Below are 14,917 nucleotides of genomic sequence, written 5' to 3' on the forward strand. Positions count from 1 at the left end.
TTCACGATGACGAAGAAGTGGACATTCATCAAACTCTTGAAATGAGGACAGAGTTGCAAAATTTCTGAAAATTGTAGCAAGAAATCATTGTTTGACCCTCAGAATGATGGCCAGTGAGTTAGATATGAATAAGGAGACAATTCATCAAATGCTGCATGAAGATTTAAGGAAAAGGTCTATGCAAAATTTGTGCTGCACAGCCTCACGTATCAGCAGAAGTAATGAAGAACATCATCATGTGAAGGCTTGGCAAGATAATCCTAATTTTATCGACTGTATTTTCACTGGAGATGAGTGTTGTGTGTTTCAATACGACCAAGAGATGAAGTGTCAGAGCATGCAGTGAAAATCATCACCAAGGCTGAAAACGTTTAATTTATAGAAGACCAGGGTAATCACAATGCTGACTGTGTTTTGACAAATGGAGGTGTGGTTCACAAGGAATTTGTACCTGAAGTGGGGAGGTTCAATGCTGCATTCAATGTCCAAGTCCTTTTTCTGGGCTAAACTGCAGTTTCAAGAGAAGATCAGCCAGGTTCTGTTGCATGACAATGCTTCTGCCCGCCACCACCAAATACGGAGGATGCAGAAAGGTCAGGGAATGACCACTGCATATTCCCGGAGCAATATGGCCTTAGTTGCTAATGCTCCTAAAAACCAAATAACAACAACATCTGCCCATTCTGCACTTGTGAAAACATTTATGAGAAACATGTCACTGTACAGATCAGTCATGCGCCCTACTCTCCTGATCTAACTCCAGCGGGCTTCTTTTTCTCCCAAGTTGAAAACTGCCCTCAAAGGAAAGAGGTTTTAAGATGTTGAAGACATAAAGAAAAAAGTAACTGCGTAACTGAACATCATATCTGTGGATGCCTTCACTGACTCTTCAGAAACTTTTAGAACACTGAAATAAGTGCATTCAGTCAGGTGGTGATTACTTTGAATAAAAATAAAATCATTTTTGACTGTTTCACAAAGTGAAACAGTCAAACTCTTTTATTGCACCAGCCTAGGAACTTTATTGCCACACCTCATATGTTCACGATTTCTATTTTTATGAACTGCATTACATTATTACTTTTGATGTTACCATGTGAAATAATTTAGTAAATTGAGGAACATCTTGTCCTTTCATGTATTTCGTGGCCAGTAGCTTTACAGCAGCTATACTTTGCTATGTTTAGTACTCGTGATTGAAAAATTGCCTTTAACCGTTATTTGTATAAGTGCAACTTTTTAACAAGAATAAAAAATTCACTGGATAACAAACTAGCCATTTAATGATATTATTTGTGATGTAATATTAATTTTGTATAATATAAGTTAATAATTCTGATGGATAGAGGCAGAACGTGGATATTTGTGCATACAGAAATCTAAACATAGCCTTTAAGAGTTTTTACAGCTTAATAGTTTTGAGTTGCATAGTTTGGACTCTGCCCCTTAAAAACTAACCATAGCAGCAGGGTTCCCTGTAATTTTGTAGTGAGATACTTATGCTAATATTAAGCAGTTAAAATCAGTGCATCTTTTTCTCTGAATAACTCATATTCTTATTTTCATCAGTGGTGGCAAAAGGTAAGCATTTGATTTTATATATGGTGGTTGGTGGTTTGTTGTTTAATGGCACAAGGTCTGCTAAGGCCATATTGTGCCTTTATTTATGGTGAGGAAAAACCAAAGGAACAGTGCTGTTTTCTCTATCGTACTTATCTTATCAGATATGGAATGTAATGATATGTGTTGGAATGTTTTGCCATACTTATTGGTAATGTTACTTGAGCTCATTTGCTCTATACCTGTAGTGAACATCTTTTTTTTTTTTTTTTTTTTTTTTTTTTTGTGACTGCATTGAGATCTTTGTGGGGTCTCATTAATAAAGGCAATTTATCTTCTAGAAATCGAAAAGAGTTGAAATTTAAAATTTGTACTCCAGTTTAGTGTCATGTACTCTGAATATCTAGTAAGTCTTTTTTTTTTTATACTCTACATTATACTTTTTGTTTTACTTTTTTTAAATTATGCTTTTAACTACGTAACCATTTCATTCAATTTTACTCATTTAACAGCTCTGTTAAATTTTATCTTTCAAAAATTTTCCTACATAAAAAAAATTGTTCCACAGCATCTTAGGGCTATAAAAAGCCTTGGGGATCATGGGTTGCTCACTACTTCAGAATGTCTTCATTTCATTTCTTGAGATATCTTCAAAATGTCATCATTTCTTTTTCTAAAAAAGAAAAGAAAGGGCAGTAGTTGCTTAATGCTACTATAGATAGTGTAAGTTTAAGCAGTGCCATTTGGTAGCAACATTATTATTTTTTTGTAAGAGATTTAAAAAAAAAAAAGATGATATACTGTTGGATTGCCTGTGCTGATTATTATAATTTCTGAGGTCCTGGCTGGAACTGTCCTGAAATGTAGATGTGTTTTACATAATGGAATTAATGCTCATGTTTGCTAATTGAGACTACTTTACCAAGGAGTTAATTTATTTGTGTCAGAAATTAAATTTTTACCTTTACTGAACTGATGAGGGTTGTCTAAAAAAACTGGATCCACATGATATTAGTCGTTTTTAAAATTATATTCAACTTGCATTGCCTCACTTAATATCATTTCAGTTAAATATTGTTTTACTATAACATTGTTGTTTCACTATAACGATGAGACAAGACTAGCAGCAGGTATTGCAAACTTGTATGGCATAGATAATAATAGTAGGAGTGGCTACTTGTATCTCTACTTCCAGCATGTAAAGATACATGCCACTGAAATGAGGACTCATTTGCCTTTCGTCTCAGTACCTAGTTTGGCAGATTCCCCCTTCTTAGTATATTCTGATGTTGTATTTATGTTAAAAAAAAAAAATTATTAATGCAGGAATGAAAGTTGTGCTTGTGTGTGGAAAATTCTGGATTTTTTTTTTTTGTCCTGATAGAATGCATTTTCCATTTATACAATATTCTAGGAAAAATCAGTTTACAAACCACTGCAGTTTTCAAGAATGCACCTGTGATGATGGGCTAAGGCTATCTTCATGTACAGTAGGCACTGTGATGTTTTTTAAATTTTTTCTACAATTTGAAAACAATCATTAAATTTTGGTTCTATAAAACATAAAAGGTTAAAATCACCTAGGTTAAATCACTAAAATGTTTTTCAATACATTTATTTATTTTTAAATTTTTGCTGTTTTTTTTTTTTTTCCTCATTATGCCGAATACTTGGCCCTCATTTAATTCTGGTTAATCTGTGTTCTGCTGAATTTATTTATTTACTTCCAGATATTTGTTAAGGACAATCAATCAGCAACTGAAACAACAAGAATAGACCACTTAGTTATAATTGGAAGTCCCATTTCAACTACAAACATGAGTGACTTTAAAAGGGTAAGTTTTAAAAGAACAGGAATAATATCTTTGAGACTATAAATTAGCATGTTACATATATTTTTTTATAATAAAGATAGGTGGATCAGAACCAGGGTGTGTTTGCTGTGAACAACAATTGATGATGTTACCAACAGATTGTCAGATTTTAAGGAGGGTAAAGAGAGTATTATTATTCATGTGGGGAGTAACGATATTAAATGAACATGGCCTGACCTTTGTTGGATAAATATAGGACCATTCTGCGAGTTAGGTCAGAATATGTATGTGTCTGCAATTCTGCCCAGACACAATATGCAGGATTATTTGCTGAAAGCCTTGTAGAGCCTTAATTGGAAATTTGGAAATCTGCAAGATTCTGGGGGTAAAATTTTTATCAGTGTGGCCTGCACTTGGAGAATAGAAGGAATTTTGTAGAGATGGTATTCATTTGAACAAAGGTGGTGCAAGGACTTTTGGCAGTATCATCGAGGATACTGTAAGGGTTCAGGGAAACTGCTAGTTAGTGGGGGAGGGTAATTTAGATCTGCATTTATTTGATGATATTGGTCAATGTAATGATGCTTGCATTCACCCCAAGAATTCTTGTTTGTTGCCACAACAGCTGACATTGGCAAGATGCTCTGAAGGTAGCAATGTTTCAAATGAGTGGGATGAGAAAGATAGGGAAACAAGCCTAAATAACTTCAAGGGGTATGTCAGGGTAAACTATAGAAGAACATAGTCTTAACTGTGTCCACAAAATTATCAGGAGTATTGTCATTAGTTCAAAATCTGATTTTGAACTAATACTGACATAATAGAGCTAAAAGAAACATGGTGCCACCCATAGTAGTAGTAGTAGTGGCATGTGATGCAAGAAAGCAAATGTTATGAGCTTATGCAGCATCAGCCAAAAAAAAAAAAAAAAATCACCATTCCCTCCAAATGCCTGTCCAGTTCCTCCTTAAATTTATTCAACCTATCAACTTCCACAACGACAGATGGAAGTTTGTTCCAGCAATTAACCACCCGCTGGCTAAAGGCAAATTTCCGCACATCTGTTCTACATCTGTCTTTTCTTAATTTGAATTCATGCCCCCTTAGGTTCGTAATCTGAACAAGTGGAAGGATCCCATCAGAATTCAGTGTGCTCAACCCATTCAAGGCCTTATATACCTCAATCAGATCACCGCGCAGGTGCCTAGTCTCCAGCCACTGCAATTTGCAGAACTTAAGCCTTTCTTGGTAAGAGGATCCCTTCATTCCCCTCACCAATCTTGTTGCCCTTCTCTGTACACGCTCAAGTAAATCTACATCCTTCCTAAAATGAGGCCTCCAGACCTGTATGCAGTACTCAAGGCGTGGCCTGACCATTGCCTTATACAGAGGGATAATCACCTCCTTTTCCCTGCTAGCAAAATTCCTATATATCATTGACAAAACCCCATGACCTGCCCTGGCAGCCTGTCTGCATTGTCACTAGTTCTTTGAATACGCTCTAAAATATTGTTGACACTAGTTCTTTAAATCGTCACTAGTGACAGGTTGTCACTAGTTCTTTAAATACGCTCTAAAATATTGGAGTCACTCAGATATTCAGCTACTATGACATATCATTATCAACTCCTAAAAATTTATCAATAACAATTTCTTCACTCGCTTGGAACTCTTCCCAAGATTTCTCATTGTGTAGTAGTTCATCCCTGTCATTGCTATTAATTATCATTTTAGCAAAACAATTCTTAATTGTTGTTTCTGTCACATCTTGACTCTGCACTCTCACCAACTCTGACATGCACATCTGCAAATCTATAACAGAATCTATAGGTTGATTGGTTTCTATTCTCGGCATAATTTTTTTCAGTATGTGCCTTCAGTAGTGCATTTTCAAATTCTTGATAATGCCTTGGTCCATTGGCTACAGTTTAGACGAGGTATTCAAGGGGAAGAAAACAAGCTTCACACTTGTAAATTTTGAGATTACCAGTTGAAGGTGGGCAGGGCATTGTCGACAGTTAATGCAATTTTTCTGTTTTCTTTCATCATCTTTCTATCAAAATTTAAAATCCACTGCTCAAAAACTTGTCATCCAAGATTTTTTGTTGTAGTTGTAGTCCAACTCTTTATTCCTTTGAAATGCTGGGGTTGTTTACTTTTGCCCAATACCAAAAGCTTCAGTTTTTCATTACCAGCCATATGCACCAGCCAAGACTGTAATTCTCTCCTTACTATTTTTATCACCTTTAAAAGTCAGTCTTGTTCGGCAGACATTTAAAAAATAGACATGTTTCATCATTGTTGAATATATCTTTGGGCTCGTAGTCCTCCATAATTTTTTTCAAAACTGTTTCTTTTCAATGGATATAGTCTTCTTTGATTGCAAATCCACTTTCATCAGAAATAACTTTTTGGAGTAAGCCATGGCATTCTTTAAATTTGTCCAGCCAACCAGAACTGGCTTAGAATGTTTTATGCCCCAGAAAAGATGCGTATTCCATAGCCTTTGCTTTTATTAATGGCCCTGATATTGGCACGTTTTGGTCTCGAATCAACTTCTTCCACTTAAAAACTGCTTCATATACATCTTCACACAGGCATAATTTCGCCTGCTTCCAAATGGGTCCCATTTCCTGAAACAGTTTGAAAATCGAAACAGTTTTTCAGAATGGTTGACACTACTGGCAGGAATACCAAATTTTAAAGCAATTTCTTTCTTTTTTTTAATGCCCCGATCTACACTATTAAGCACTTCCACTTTTTCACACTGCACTCAAGGATTTCCTCTTAGACACCATAAGGTTACTTGTACAGCAGCTAAAACAAAGCTGATTAAGGACCACTTGTACCTACCATGTAAACAGAGACAGGTGAAGGTGTAGATGACTCATTTCTGCGAAACAACAGATGAATTTCCTGTATAAAGGAAAATCACTTTCTCCTAATTCTCTAATAGGATGCTTACAGTGAAAAACAGGTTGACCAGAGCCAATGTCTGCATCGGGAATATGCCTTAATCTTTGCCAATGGCTGTGGACACATAGATAGCAGTTGACCAGTGCAACTTCTCGGTACAGTAGTGGTGGTTGTATAGGTCTTACTTCTCCTTCTTAGTCATTGCTGGGTAAATGCCTCTCCCAAAACCTTCCATTTTTTCTATCCTGTGCCATGTTTCCTCCTGTGGGGGCTTGACTTGGCACATTATGGCCTTAGCTGCCAATGCGCCATTAAAAACCAAACCAAACCTCCTGTGGGGTTTACGGGCACTGCTAAATTATAGAATGTTTTAGCTGTTAATTTGTGGAATTAATCCCTTTATCTCTGAAAAGTTAAATGGATTAATTCTTAATCCTTAGCTCTTAATTTTTGTTTTCTACAGTATCAGCTTTATTCCCTAAAGGTCAGAGATGTGTACAATACCTACCCATGTCTCTTGAGATCAGTGTTCGTTATATGGAAATTTTCTTCGTTGTACAGAAACTATTTTCAATATAATGACCAAAGAGAAATCAAAAAAGTTCATTACGTAGAAAAATTTGCTATATGGAAGTTCGAGAGAGGTCCAACTATATATTGATAATTAATTCAGTTATATGTAATACAATCATTGGAAACAACTGTGCCAGAGATTGCTGAAGCAGCAGCACTGTGATTCTTTATGTTAATCAGACATGCTCTGGTGATGTTTTAAAAATTGGCAGCAAAATAATTTCTAATTATGCTGTATCTAAACATGAAACTAACAAATGCCATTGATTACAGTTTGCTATGCCTGCATCATGCTATCACTGCAGTTGACGGGAAGAAAATGCTGATGAGTGACATATCACTTACTGCCAGTGCATAGTCATCTCTTCATGCAGCCCTCCAAAATCTGTCCTTTTCATAACATATTTGTATTCATAGGCATATGGATATGCCATGAATATGCCTATAAACATTTTGAGAGGGTGTGCCTGGGCACACATGTCTCAAAAAAGTGGCTTTGAGTTTTAATTTAATTGCACGACATGCTCTTTTAGTTTTGAAGTATGGATTGTTGTTTTATACAATAAGTGCCAAATTGCATAATATAGATGTTGTTAGAAATGTATAGAAAACCTGCATTTGCTCACAGCATGCATTCCTACTACTGCGGTACCTTATTATCTTATACTTTGAATAAGAATTAGCTTTGTCAGTTAATTACAAATTTGATTGTAGAATTATGTTAATAACACCTGGTTGGTGAATGGCATCTCATTCTCCATAATAGGAAGATGTAGAATCTTGATCTGTTTTTGTCAGTTTGGTTAGCTCATTATCTGGTTAAAATTGACTATCTTTGTATACACCTGGTTATCACTACAGCCTTATTTGGTATTTTGTGCCATTTTTTTTTTTAAAGTAAAGTTTGGTTGTTAATTTAAAAAAAAAAAGTCTTTAGTTTGTTTGATGAATAAAAATAATGTCCTTTATGATTGAGTATTCGATAAATGTTCACCTTTAAAAAAATAAAATTCTCTGGGTGTACACTCTAATGAAATGTGCTGTGCATACCTATGTTTATGTTAGTATATATACAGTAAACCCCCGCTATTCGCGGTTTCACGTATTCGTGATCGCCGATTTAATATAAAATGAAACCTAAAAAAATGTGAATTTTAAAGTGCCATGAATATTTTCCGCCATAAAAAACATGGGCGTGGCTAAAATTATCTTTCCGCTCAAAACAGCGCTCAGTGGGTGGGAGGAGAGGGGTGACAAAAATCGCAAGCGTGGATGCTTCTCGCTAATGTTTCTCCTTGTTCAGTATGTGTTATGCGCTTGTCATGGAAGGTTTTGTCATTTGCTTTTAATTTATATGCTTATAAATTTATCAATTTATAAACTGATATGCTTACAAAAATGATAAATTTACCGTTTTGCAGTGTAAAACAGACTTTTTCGAGTGTGTTAACGGAAGAAAGTGACTTTATTGTGGACAAGTTCTTTCTAACCCCTACAAAAATATGGCTACGAATAAAAAGAGAAATGTGAAAATATCAAAGAAGGTGATGACATTAGCGAATAAAATTTCTAATGGTGAAAGTGTCTCCTCAGTGGCAAAACATTATAAAATCAATGAGTCAACGGTATGATCAATCAAAAAATCGGAAGAAAAAATCTGCCGTAGTGTCCGTGAAAACGCGCCAATTGTTTCAAAAATTTGCTCTGTAACTCGTGATGTTAAATTAGAAAAAATGGAAAAAGCTTTAAATCTGTGGATAGAAGACTGAACTCAAAATAAAATTCAAATTAAGTTCACTCATCATTCGTGAAAAGGCAAAACTCCTTTATCAACACTTTAGCAAAACTGGTGATAGCACTGGCGGGATGTTTTTTTTGCTAGCAAGCAAAGGCGCTGGTTTGAAAGATTTGTTTGAAATTTCTAATAAATATTACATTTAATATTAAATTGTTTCTTATTTTCATTTCAATGCCATATGCTTGCATTTCACTATATACTGTCTATGTACATAGTCATATTATGAAGGTACATATAATACATACATAGACAAAATTTTAGACTAGTTTGTCTTATATATTTCATACTTTGGAACGGAACCCCTTTATTACTATGGGAGCCATAACTCAGTATTCACGTTTTTGGTATTTGCGACATTTCTCAGGAACGTAACCCCAGCGAATAGCGGGGGCTTACTGTATATATATTACATTTATATATAAAATCATTCATTACCATCAAATAGAGTAATGACAATATCCTGGTAAAGCCAACATAGAGCGGTTTGCATAATTTAAATGATAATAATCAGCTATAAAATTGGTGAATATGGCTTTAACAAAGGAATAAAAAAAAAAAAAAAAAAAAAAGACTGTAACAAGCTCAATGAAACTGGAGATAACAAGTCTGCAAAAAGTTAAGTTTGATATGAACGAAAATCTAAAATACTTTTTCTGTACACCTTGTCATAATCTAGTCAAGGCTCAAGATCGAAGGTGGTGGCTAGCTTGAATGAGTTGTTGATGAATGAAGAATCAAATATGTTTATTTGGAGAATTTAGACTGAATAGATTGAGTGTCTCTAGTAGTCTTGGGTTGAACTTGCCACTGAAGGAAGTCCCAGATATTAAGGAAGTCACTGTGGCCAGTTCAGAGTTACAAAACACTGAATTGCTTTGCATTGCCAACAAACAGGAAAAGGCACTATTTCAGTTTATTAGTAAGTTGATGTTAAGATGACACAAGAGGATGTCCAAGCTTGGAATTTAAACATCATTTAATGACATTTAACCATTTTAAAGGATATTAGTTAAAAAATTATGAATGAGTAATATCAATTGAGTTCATTTGAATTTGGTACTGAACTATTTTTCATAGTTACTATTTACAGGCATGAAATTAATTTTGGAATTGTGTGATACAACAGTATTCAATTATGCATCATCATCATCAGCCATTTTCAATCCACTGCAGGATGAAGGCCTCTCCAGCAACTTTCCAGTTCCTTCTGTTTTGCGCAATGCCCATCCATTTACTACCCACAAACTCATGAATTTCATCTATCCATCTCCGCTTTTGTCTTCCAGGTTTTCTTCTAGCTCCTCTTGGGTACCATTCTGTTATTTTCTAAGTCCATCTGTCATCATGTCTTTGAGCTATGTGTCCTGCCCAAGACCATTTTAGTTCTTTAGTTATGATAAGAATGTCCTTTACTTGAGTTTGCTGCCTAATCCATGTCTTTCTCTTCTTATCTAACAGTCTGATTCCCAATATAATTCATTCCATTCTTTGCTGTGTAGTTCTCAGCTTCTCTTCCATTCTTTTGGTGAGTGCCCAGGTTTCACTTCCATAAGTCATTGTGGGGAGTATTCATTGGTTCATTATTTTATGTTTCAGACAAACTGGGATATTGCTCTTCAGTATGTGACTATATTTCCTGAATGCTATCCATCCAAAATTTATTCTTCTCTTGACTTCCAGCCATTTATCATTATTACAGCTAATAACTTGTCCCAGATAAGTATACGACTCCACCTTTTCAATTACTGCTCCTTCAATCATTGTCCCTTTCTATGGCATACTTGTTCACCATTACTTTTGTTTTAGCCATATTCAACTTTAGTCCAAAATCCTTACTAACTGTGCATAACTGATTAAGATTCTCCTCTAATTCTTTAGGATCGTGGCTTATGACCACAATGTCATCTGCAAATTATAAATGGTTTAGGTACTCTCCATTCATATTGACTCCTTTCTGCGACTAGTCTAAAGCTTCCTCAAGGGCAGCAGTGAACAGCTTCGGAGATATTGTGTCTCCTTGTCGAACTCAATCTCTCTACCTCATTGTGTCAAATTCATCTGTTGTCTCTACCGTTCTCCCAACTCCACTAACCACTTGGAGCTCTTTGACTTCTCTTTGCAACTTGACTTTCTTCAGTCCAACTTTCCTAACAGTGAGGTAATTTTCCTTGGTGATTTTAATGTTCACAACTTCAGCTGGTTTCTGTTTTCTAGTCACACCGATCCAGCAGGTCGAGATGCTGAGGCTTTTGCAATTACTAATGACCTAGCACAGATTGTTCATTTACCTACAAGAATACCAGACAATCCTAATCATACAGCCAATACGCTTGATCTTTTTCTCACAAACAACCCTTCTAAGTACACGGCAGAAGTGAGAAGTCCTTTAGCCACTTCAGATCACAACTTGGTGATTGTCTCTTCTCCAATGGAACCTTTATCTCATGGCTATTCCTAACCTTGTGTTGTTTGGCATTACAAGAATGCAAAATGGGATGACCTGCGAGACTTCTTTTCTTCTTTTACTTGGTTGGATTACTGTTTCAAAACTTCTGATGTCAACGTTTGCTCAGATCGTGTCAGTGAAATTATTCTTGCAAGAATGGAATCCTTTATCCCACACTCCACTTTAAAATCTCGTTCTTTATCTAAACCTTGGTTTTCCAATAAATGTGCTAAGGCTGTCCAAGAGAAGAATGTTGCATATTGTAATTGGCTTGTTTCTAATTCTTCAGTTTCATTTTCTGCCTACACCAAAGCTCGCAACAATTGTAAAGCAGTTATTAATCAGTCCAAACTAGAGTTTGAACAGGCTAAGAGTAGAAAACTTGCTTCTTGCCCTAATGGTAGCCGAACATTCTGGTCTCTTGCCAAAGCTATTGGCCGCAACTTTTGCCCATCTCTGCTCCCACCTCTGTCCAAACCAGATGGTTCTGTAATCACTTCAGCCAAAGATAAAGCTGACCTGCTAGCATTCCATTTTTCTTCCAACTCATGTATTAATGATCTTGGAAAACACCTCCCACCATTCCCAACACGCTCCATTCAATGTCTCCTGTGGTCTTCCGTCAAAAGGATATCAGAAGGATTTTGATGAATCTAGATGCTAAGAAAGCTCCAGATCCTGATGGTATTTCTCCACTTGTTCTCAAAACCTGTGCTCCCGAACTTACTCCTATTCTTTGCCACCTTTTCTCACTTTCTTATTCCAAAGGTGTTTTTCCTTCTGCTTGGAAATTTGCTCATATCCCGCCAGTTCCTAAAAAGGGTGACAAATCCCTCCCATCCAATTATCATCCTATTGCAATTACTTCTACTCTTTCTAAAGTAATGGAGAAATCAATTAACCGCCAACTCTTAAACTACCTAGAAACCTTCCGTCTGATCAATGATGGCCAGTATGGATTCTGTCAGTGTCGATCCACTGGTGATATTCTGGCTTATGTTACCCATTTATGGACTAATTCAATGGAAAGGTTCGGTGAAACACAAGTAGTTGCTCTTGACATCTCAAAGGCTTTCAGTCGTGTTTGGCATAAAGGTCTTCTAAACAAGCTTCTATGTTATGGTTTGCCAACGGTTTTTAGTAATTGGTTATCCAGTTTTCTCTCTGATCGCTCACTGAAGTGATGGTAGATGGCTATCTGTCTTCTAACTTCTCCACTAATGCTGGTGGCCCCCAAGGTTCAGTTCTTTCCCACACTATTTTCCTCTTGTGTATTAATGACCTTTTTTCCATTGACTGGAAATCCTATCCATAGTTTTGCTGATGATAGCACATTGCATTCCACTTTCCATGTTGAGAACCCTTGCCCTGCTCAATCAGCTTCAACTTCTCGAATATTCACTACCAATTCCTTAAATGCCGAACTCCAGGTAATTCTCCAGTTGGACAAAGACAACTTAGTTGATTTCAACCCTTCTAAAACTCAGCCTTGTCTTATATCTCGTAAAAAGGATTCTTCTGCTCCTATGCTTATCTTTAGTGACACTCCAATTTCTAGGCAAAATGATATATGTCCTTTGGGGATTACCCTGACTTCTAATTTCTCTTGGCACAAGCACATTACAAATATTGCTTCCTCTGCACCTAAAAAACTTAGTTTTCTCTTTCGCTCTCACCGTTACTTTTCTTCCAAACAGCTGCTCACTCTGTATAAATTGCAAATCCGACCTGCCATGGAATATTGTTCCCACATCTGGGGTGGTACCCCTAAAACCTCTGTTAGGCTTCTTGATTCCATTCAGAAGAGGGCAGTTAGGTTAATTAATGATTCATCTCTAACAGAGTCTCTCCACTCGCTTTCTCATAGACGTACTGTTTCTGCTGCATGCCTCTTCTACAGATACTTCAGTGGGAACTGTTCTTCTGAATTGGCTTCTATAATTCCCGCTCTCTCTCTTTCAAAACAGTCCGAACACATGCCGCCACCAGCCAACATCCATTTACTGTCCAACTTCAAGCACACAGAACCAACTTTTGATCTTCCTCATTTATTCATTCAACTGCCATTTTCTGGAACAACCTTCCTTCATATGTATTTCCTGAAAATTACAATCTACAGAAGTTAAAGTCCAATGTCCACAAATATCTTCTTTCGTCTTCTCAACTTCCAACCCAAGAACGGTACTAAGTACTATAGGTTCTAACACCTCATGTTTGGGGTTCACATAAAAAAAAAAAAAAAAAAAAACTCCTTTCTCGATTTTAAATTTGCTATTGTCTTTGTCTAGTCTAATAAAGGAGGTAGTGTTCTCATATATTTTCTTCAAAATCATAATATATGGGGTATCTATGCCTTGTCTTTTTAGTGCCTGAAACATTGCCTTATGCTGTATGGAGTCAAATGCCTTTTCATAATCCACAAATGCCAGGCATAATGGTGTTTTATGTTCATTTGCTTTCTCCATTAGCTGTGATATTACGTGAAGGTGATCCATAGTTGAGAATCCTGCCCTAAAGCCAGCTTGTTCTTTCAGTTGATTCTCATCAAGTATCCTTTCTAATCTGTCAGTAATGACCCTTGTAAACAACTTCTAGATGTGGGATAACAAGCTAATTGGTCTATAATTTCCAATTTCTGATTTATCTCCTTTCTTATGCAGCAAAACTATGATTGTATTATTTCACTGCTTAGGCATCACTCATTTTCTAATGCACTTTGTGAAAAGCCTTGCTAGTTTTTGTGTTATGTCTCTTCCTCCCAGTTTTAACAACTCTGCAGTAACTTCATCTTCCCCCAGGTCTTTCTGTTTCTTCATTTTCTTCAATGCATGTTCTACCTCATCAGGAAGAATATCGGGTATGTCATATGTGTTGCTAATTTGCCATCCATCTTCCCCCCTGCTAGCATCATTTCCTCGCTCCTTGTGTAATTCTCTACAGTAGTCTTCTATTTTAATTATGCCTTCTCTGCTATTTATAAGTACACCCTCGCTATTCTTCAGTTTCAGTATCATTTGTCTTTCTGTATTACTGCTCATGGCTGCTGATTTAAGTCCTTTGTTTTCCTTTAATGCCTGTTCTACTTTTCTTGTGGTAAATCTTCTTATGTCCTCTCTGAGTCTCTTTCTAATGGCTTTGCATAACTCAGTATACTCAGTTTTCTCCTTGTCAGTGTTTATCTTGCTCTTCATTTGTCACCTTCGATTCATCATAACAAGTGTTTCTTGACTAACTTTTTCTTCTTTGGATTTCTTTTTCCCTATAGATTTGTTGGGCTTTATCACTTTCAGAAAGTTGTAATATTCCTCGTTGATATCTTGGTCCTGAGCAGTCTGCAGAAGCTCAGACTTGTTCTTAAGTTCCTGTACATACTGCTTTTTCTCCTCTTCTGTTATCTCAAAGACCTTTGTATTATTTACTCGAGTCAGTTTTTTCCTTTCCTAATTCTATATCAAGTGTACACTTACCATTCTGTGATCATTTCTGACATTTAGCTTATTCAGGATGGTAACATCATTTACGATATATCTTCTGTTAGTGAGGATGAAGTCGATTTCTTTCTTTGTTAATCCAGTTGGACTCTTCCATGTCCACTTTCTGTTCACTCTTTTCTTGAAAAAAGTGTTCATTACTGACAATCCTTGAGATTCTGCAAATTCCACAAGTCTTTCACCTCTTTCATTTCTTTCACCAATTCCAAATTTTCCTATAGTTCCCCTTTCTGCACTGTTTTTGTCTTTTTCCAACCTTAGCATTGAAGTCCCCCATAATAATAGTGTAGTGGGTTTTCTGCTCATCTAGAAGACTCAA

The 14,917-nt window shown here is 36.2% G+C and overlaps 1 protein-coding gene across 1 annotated transcript in view; it reads left to right on the forward strand.

Annotated features, from left to right (window-relative positions):
* Positions 1-14,917, forward strand: part of Txl (Thioredoxin-like) — a 59,261-nt gene that overhangs the window by 42,292 nt on the left and 2,052 nt on the right. The window contains exon 7 of the mRNA XM_090387996.1: positions 3,291-3,395. Within this exon, the coding sequence (XP_090244122.1) occupies positions 3,291-3,395 (105 nt within the window). The remainder of the gene's footprint in view (positions 1-3,290; positions 3,396-14,917) is intronic.

Source organism: Mastigoproctus giganteus, chromosome 13 (genome assembly GCF_048544385.1).
Source record: "Mastigoproctus giganteus isolate SK-2022 chromosome 13, ASM4854438v1, whole genome shotgun sequence".
In the NCBI taxonomy this organism is placed as follows: domain Eukaryota; kingdom Metazoa; phylum Arthropoda; class Arachnida; order Uropygi; family Thelyphonidae; genus Mastigoproctus; species Mastigoproctus giganteus.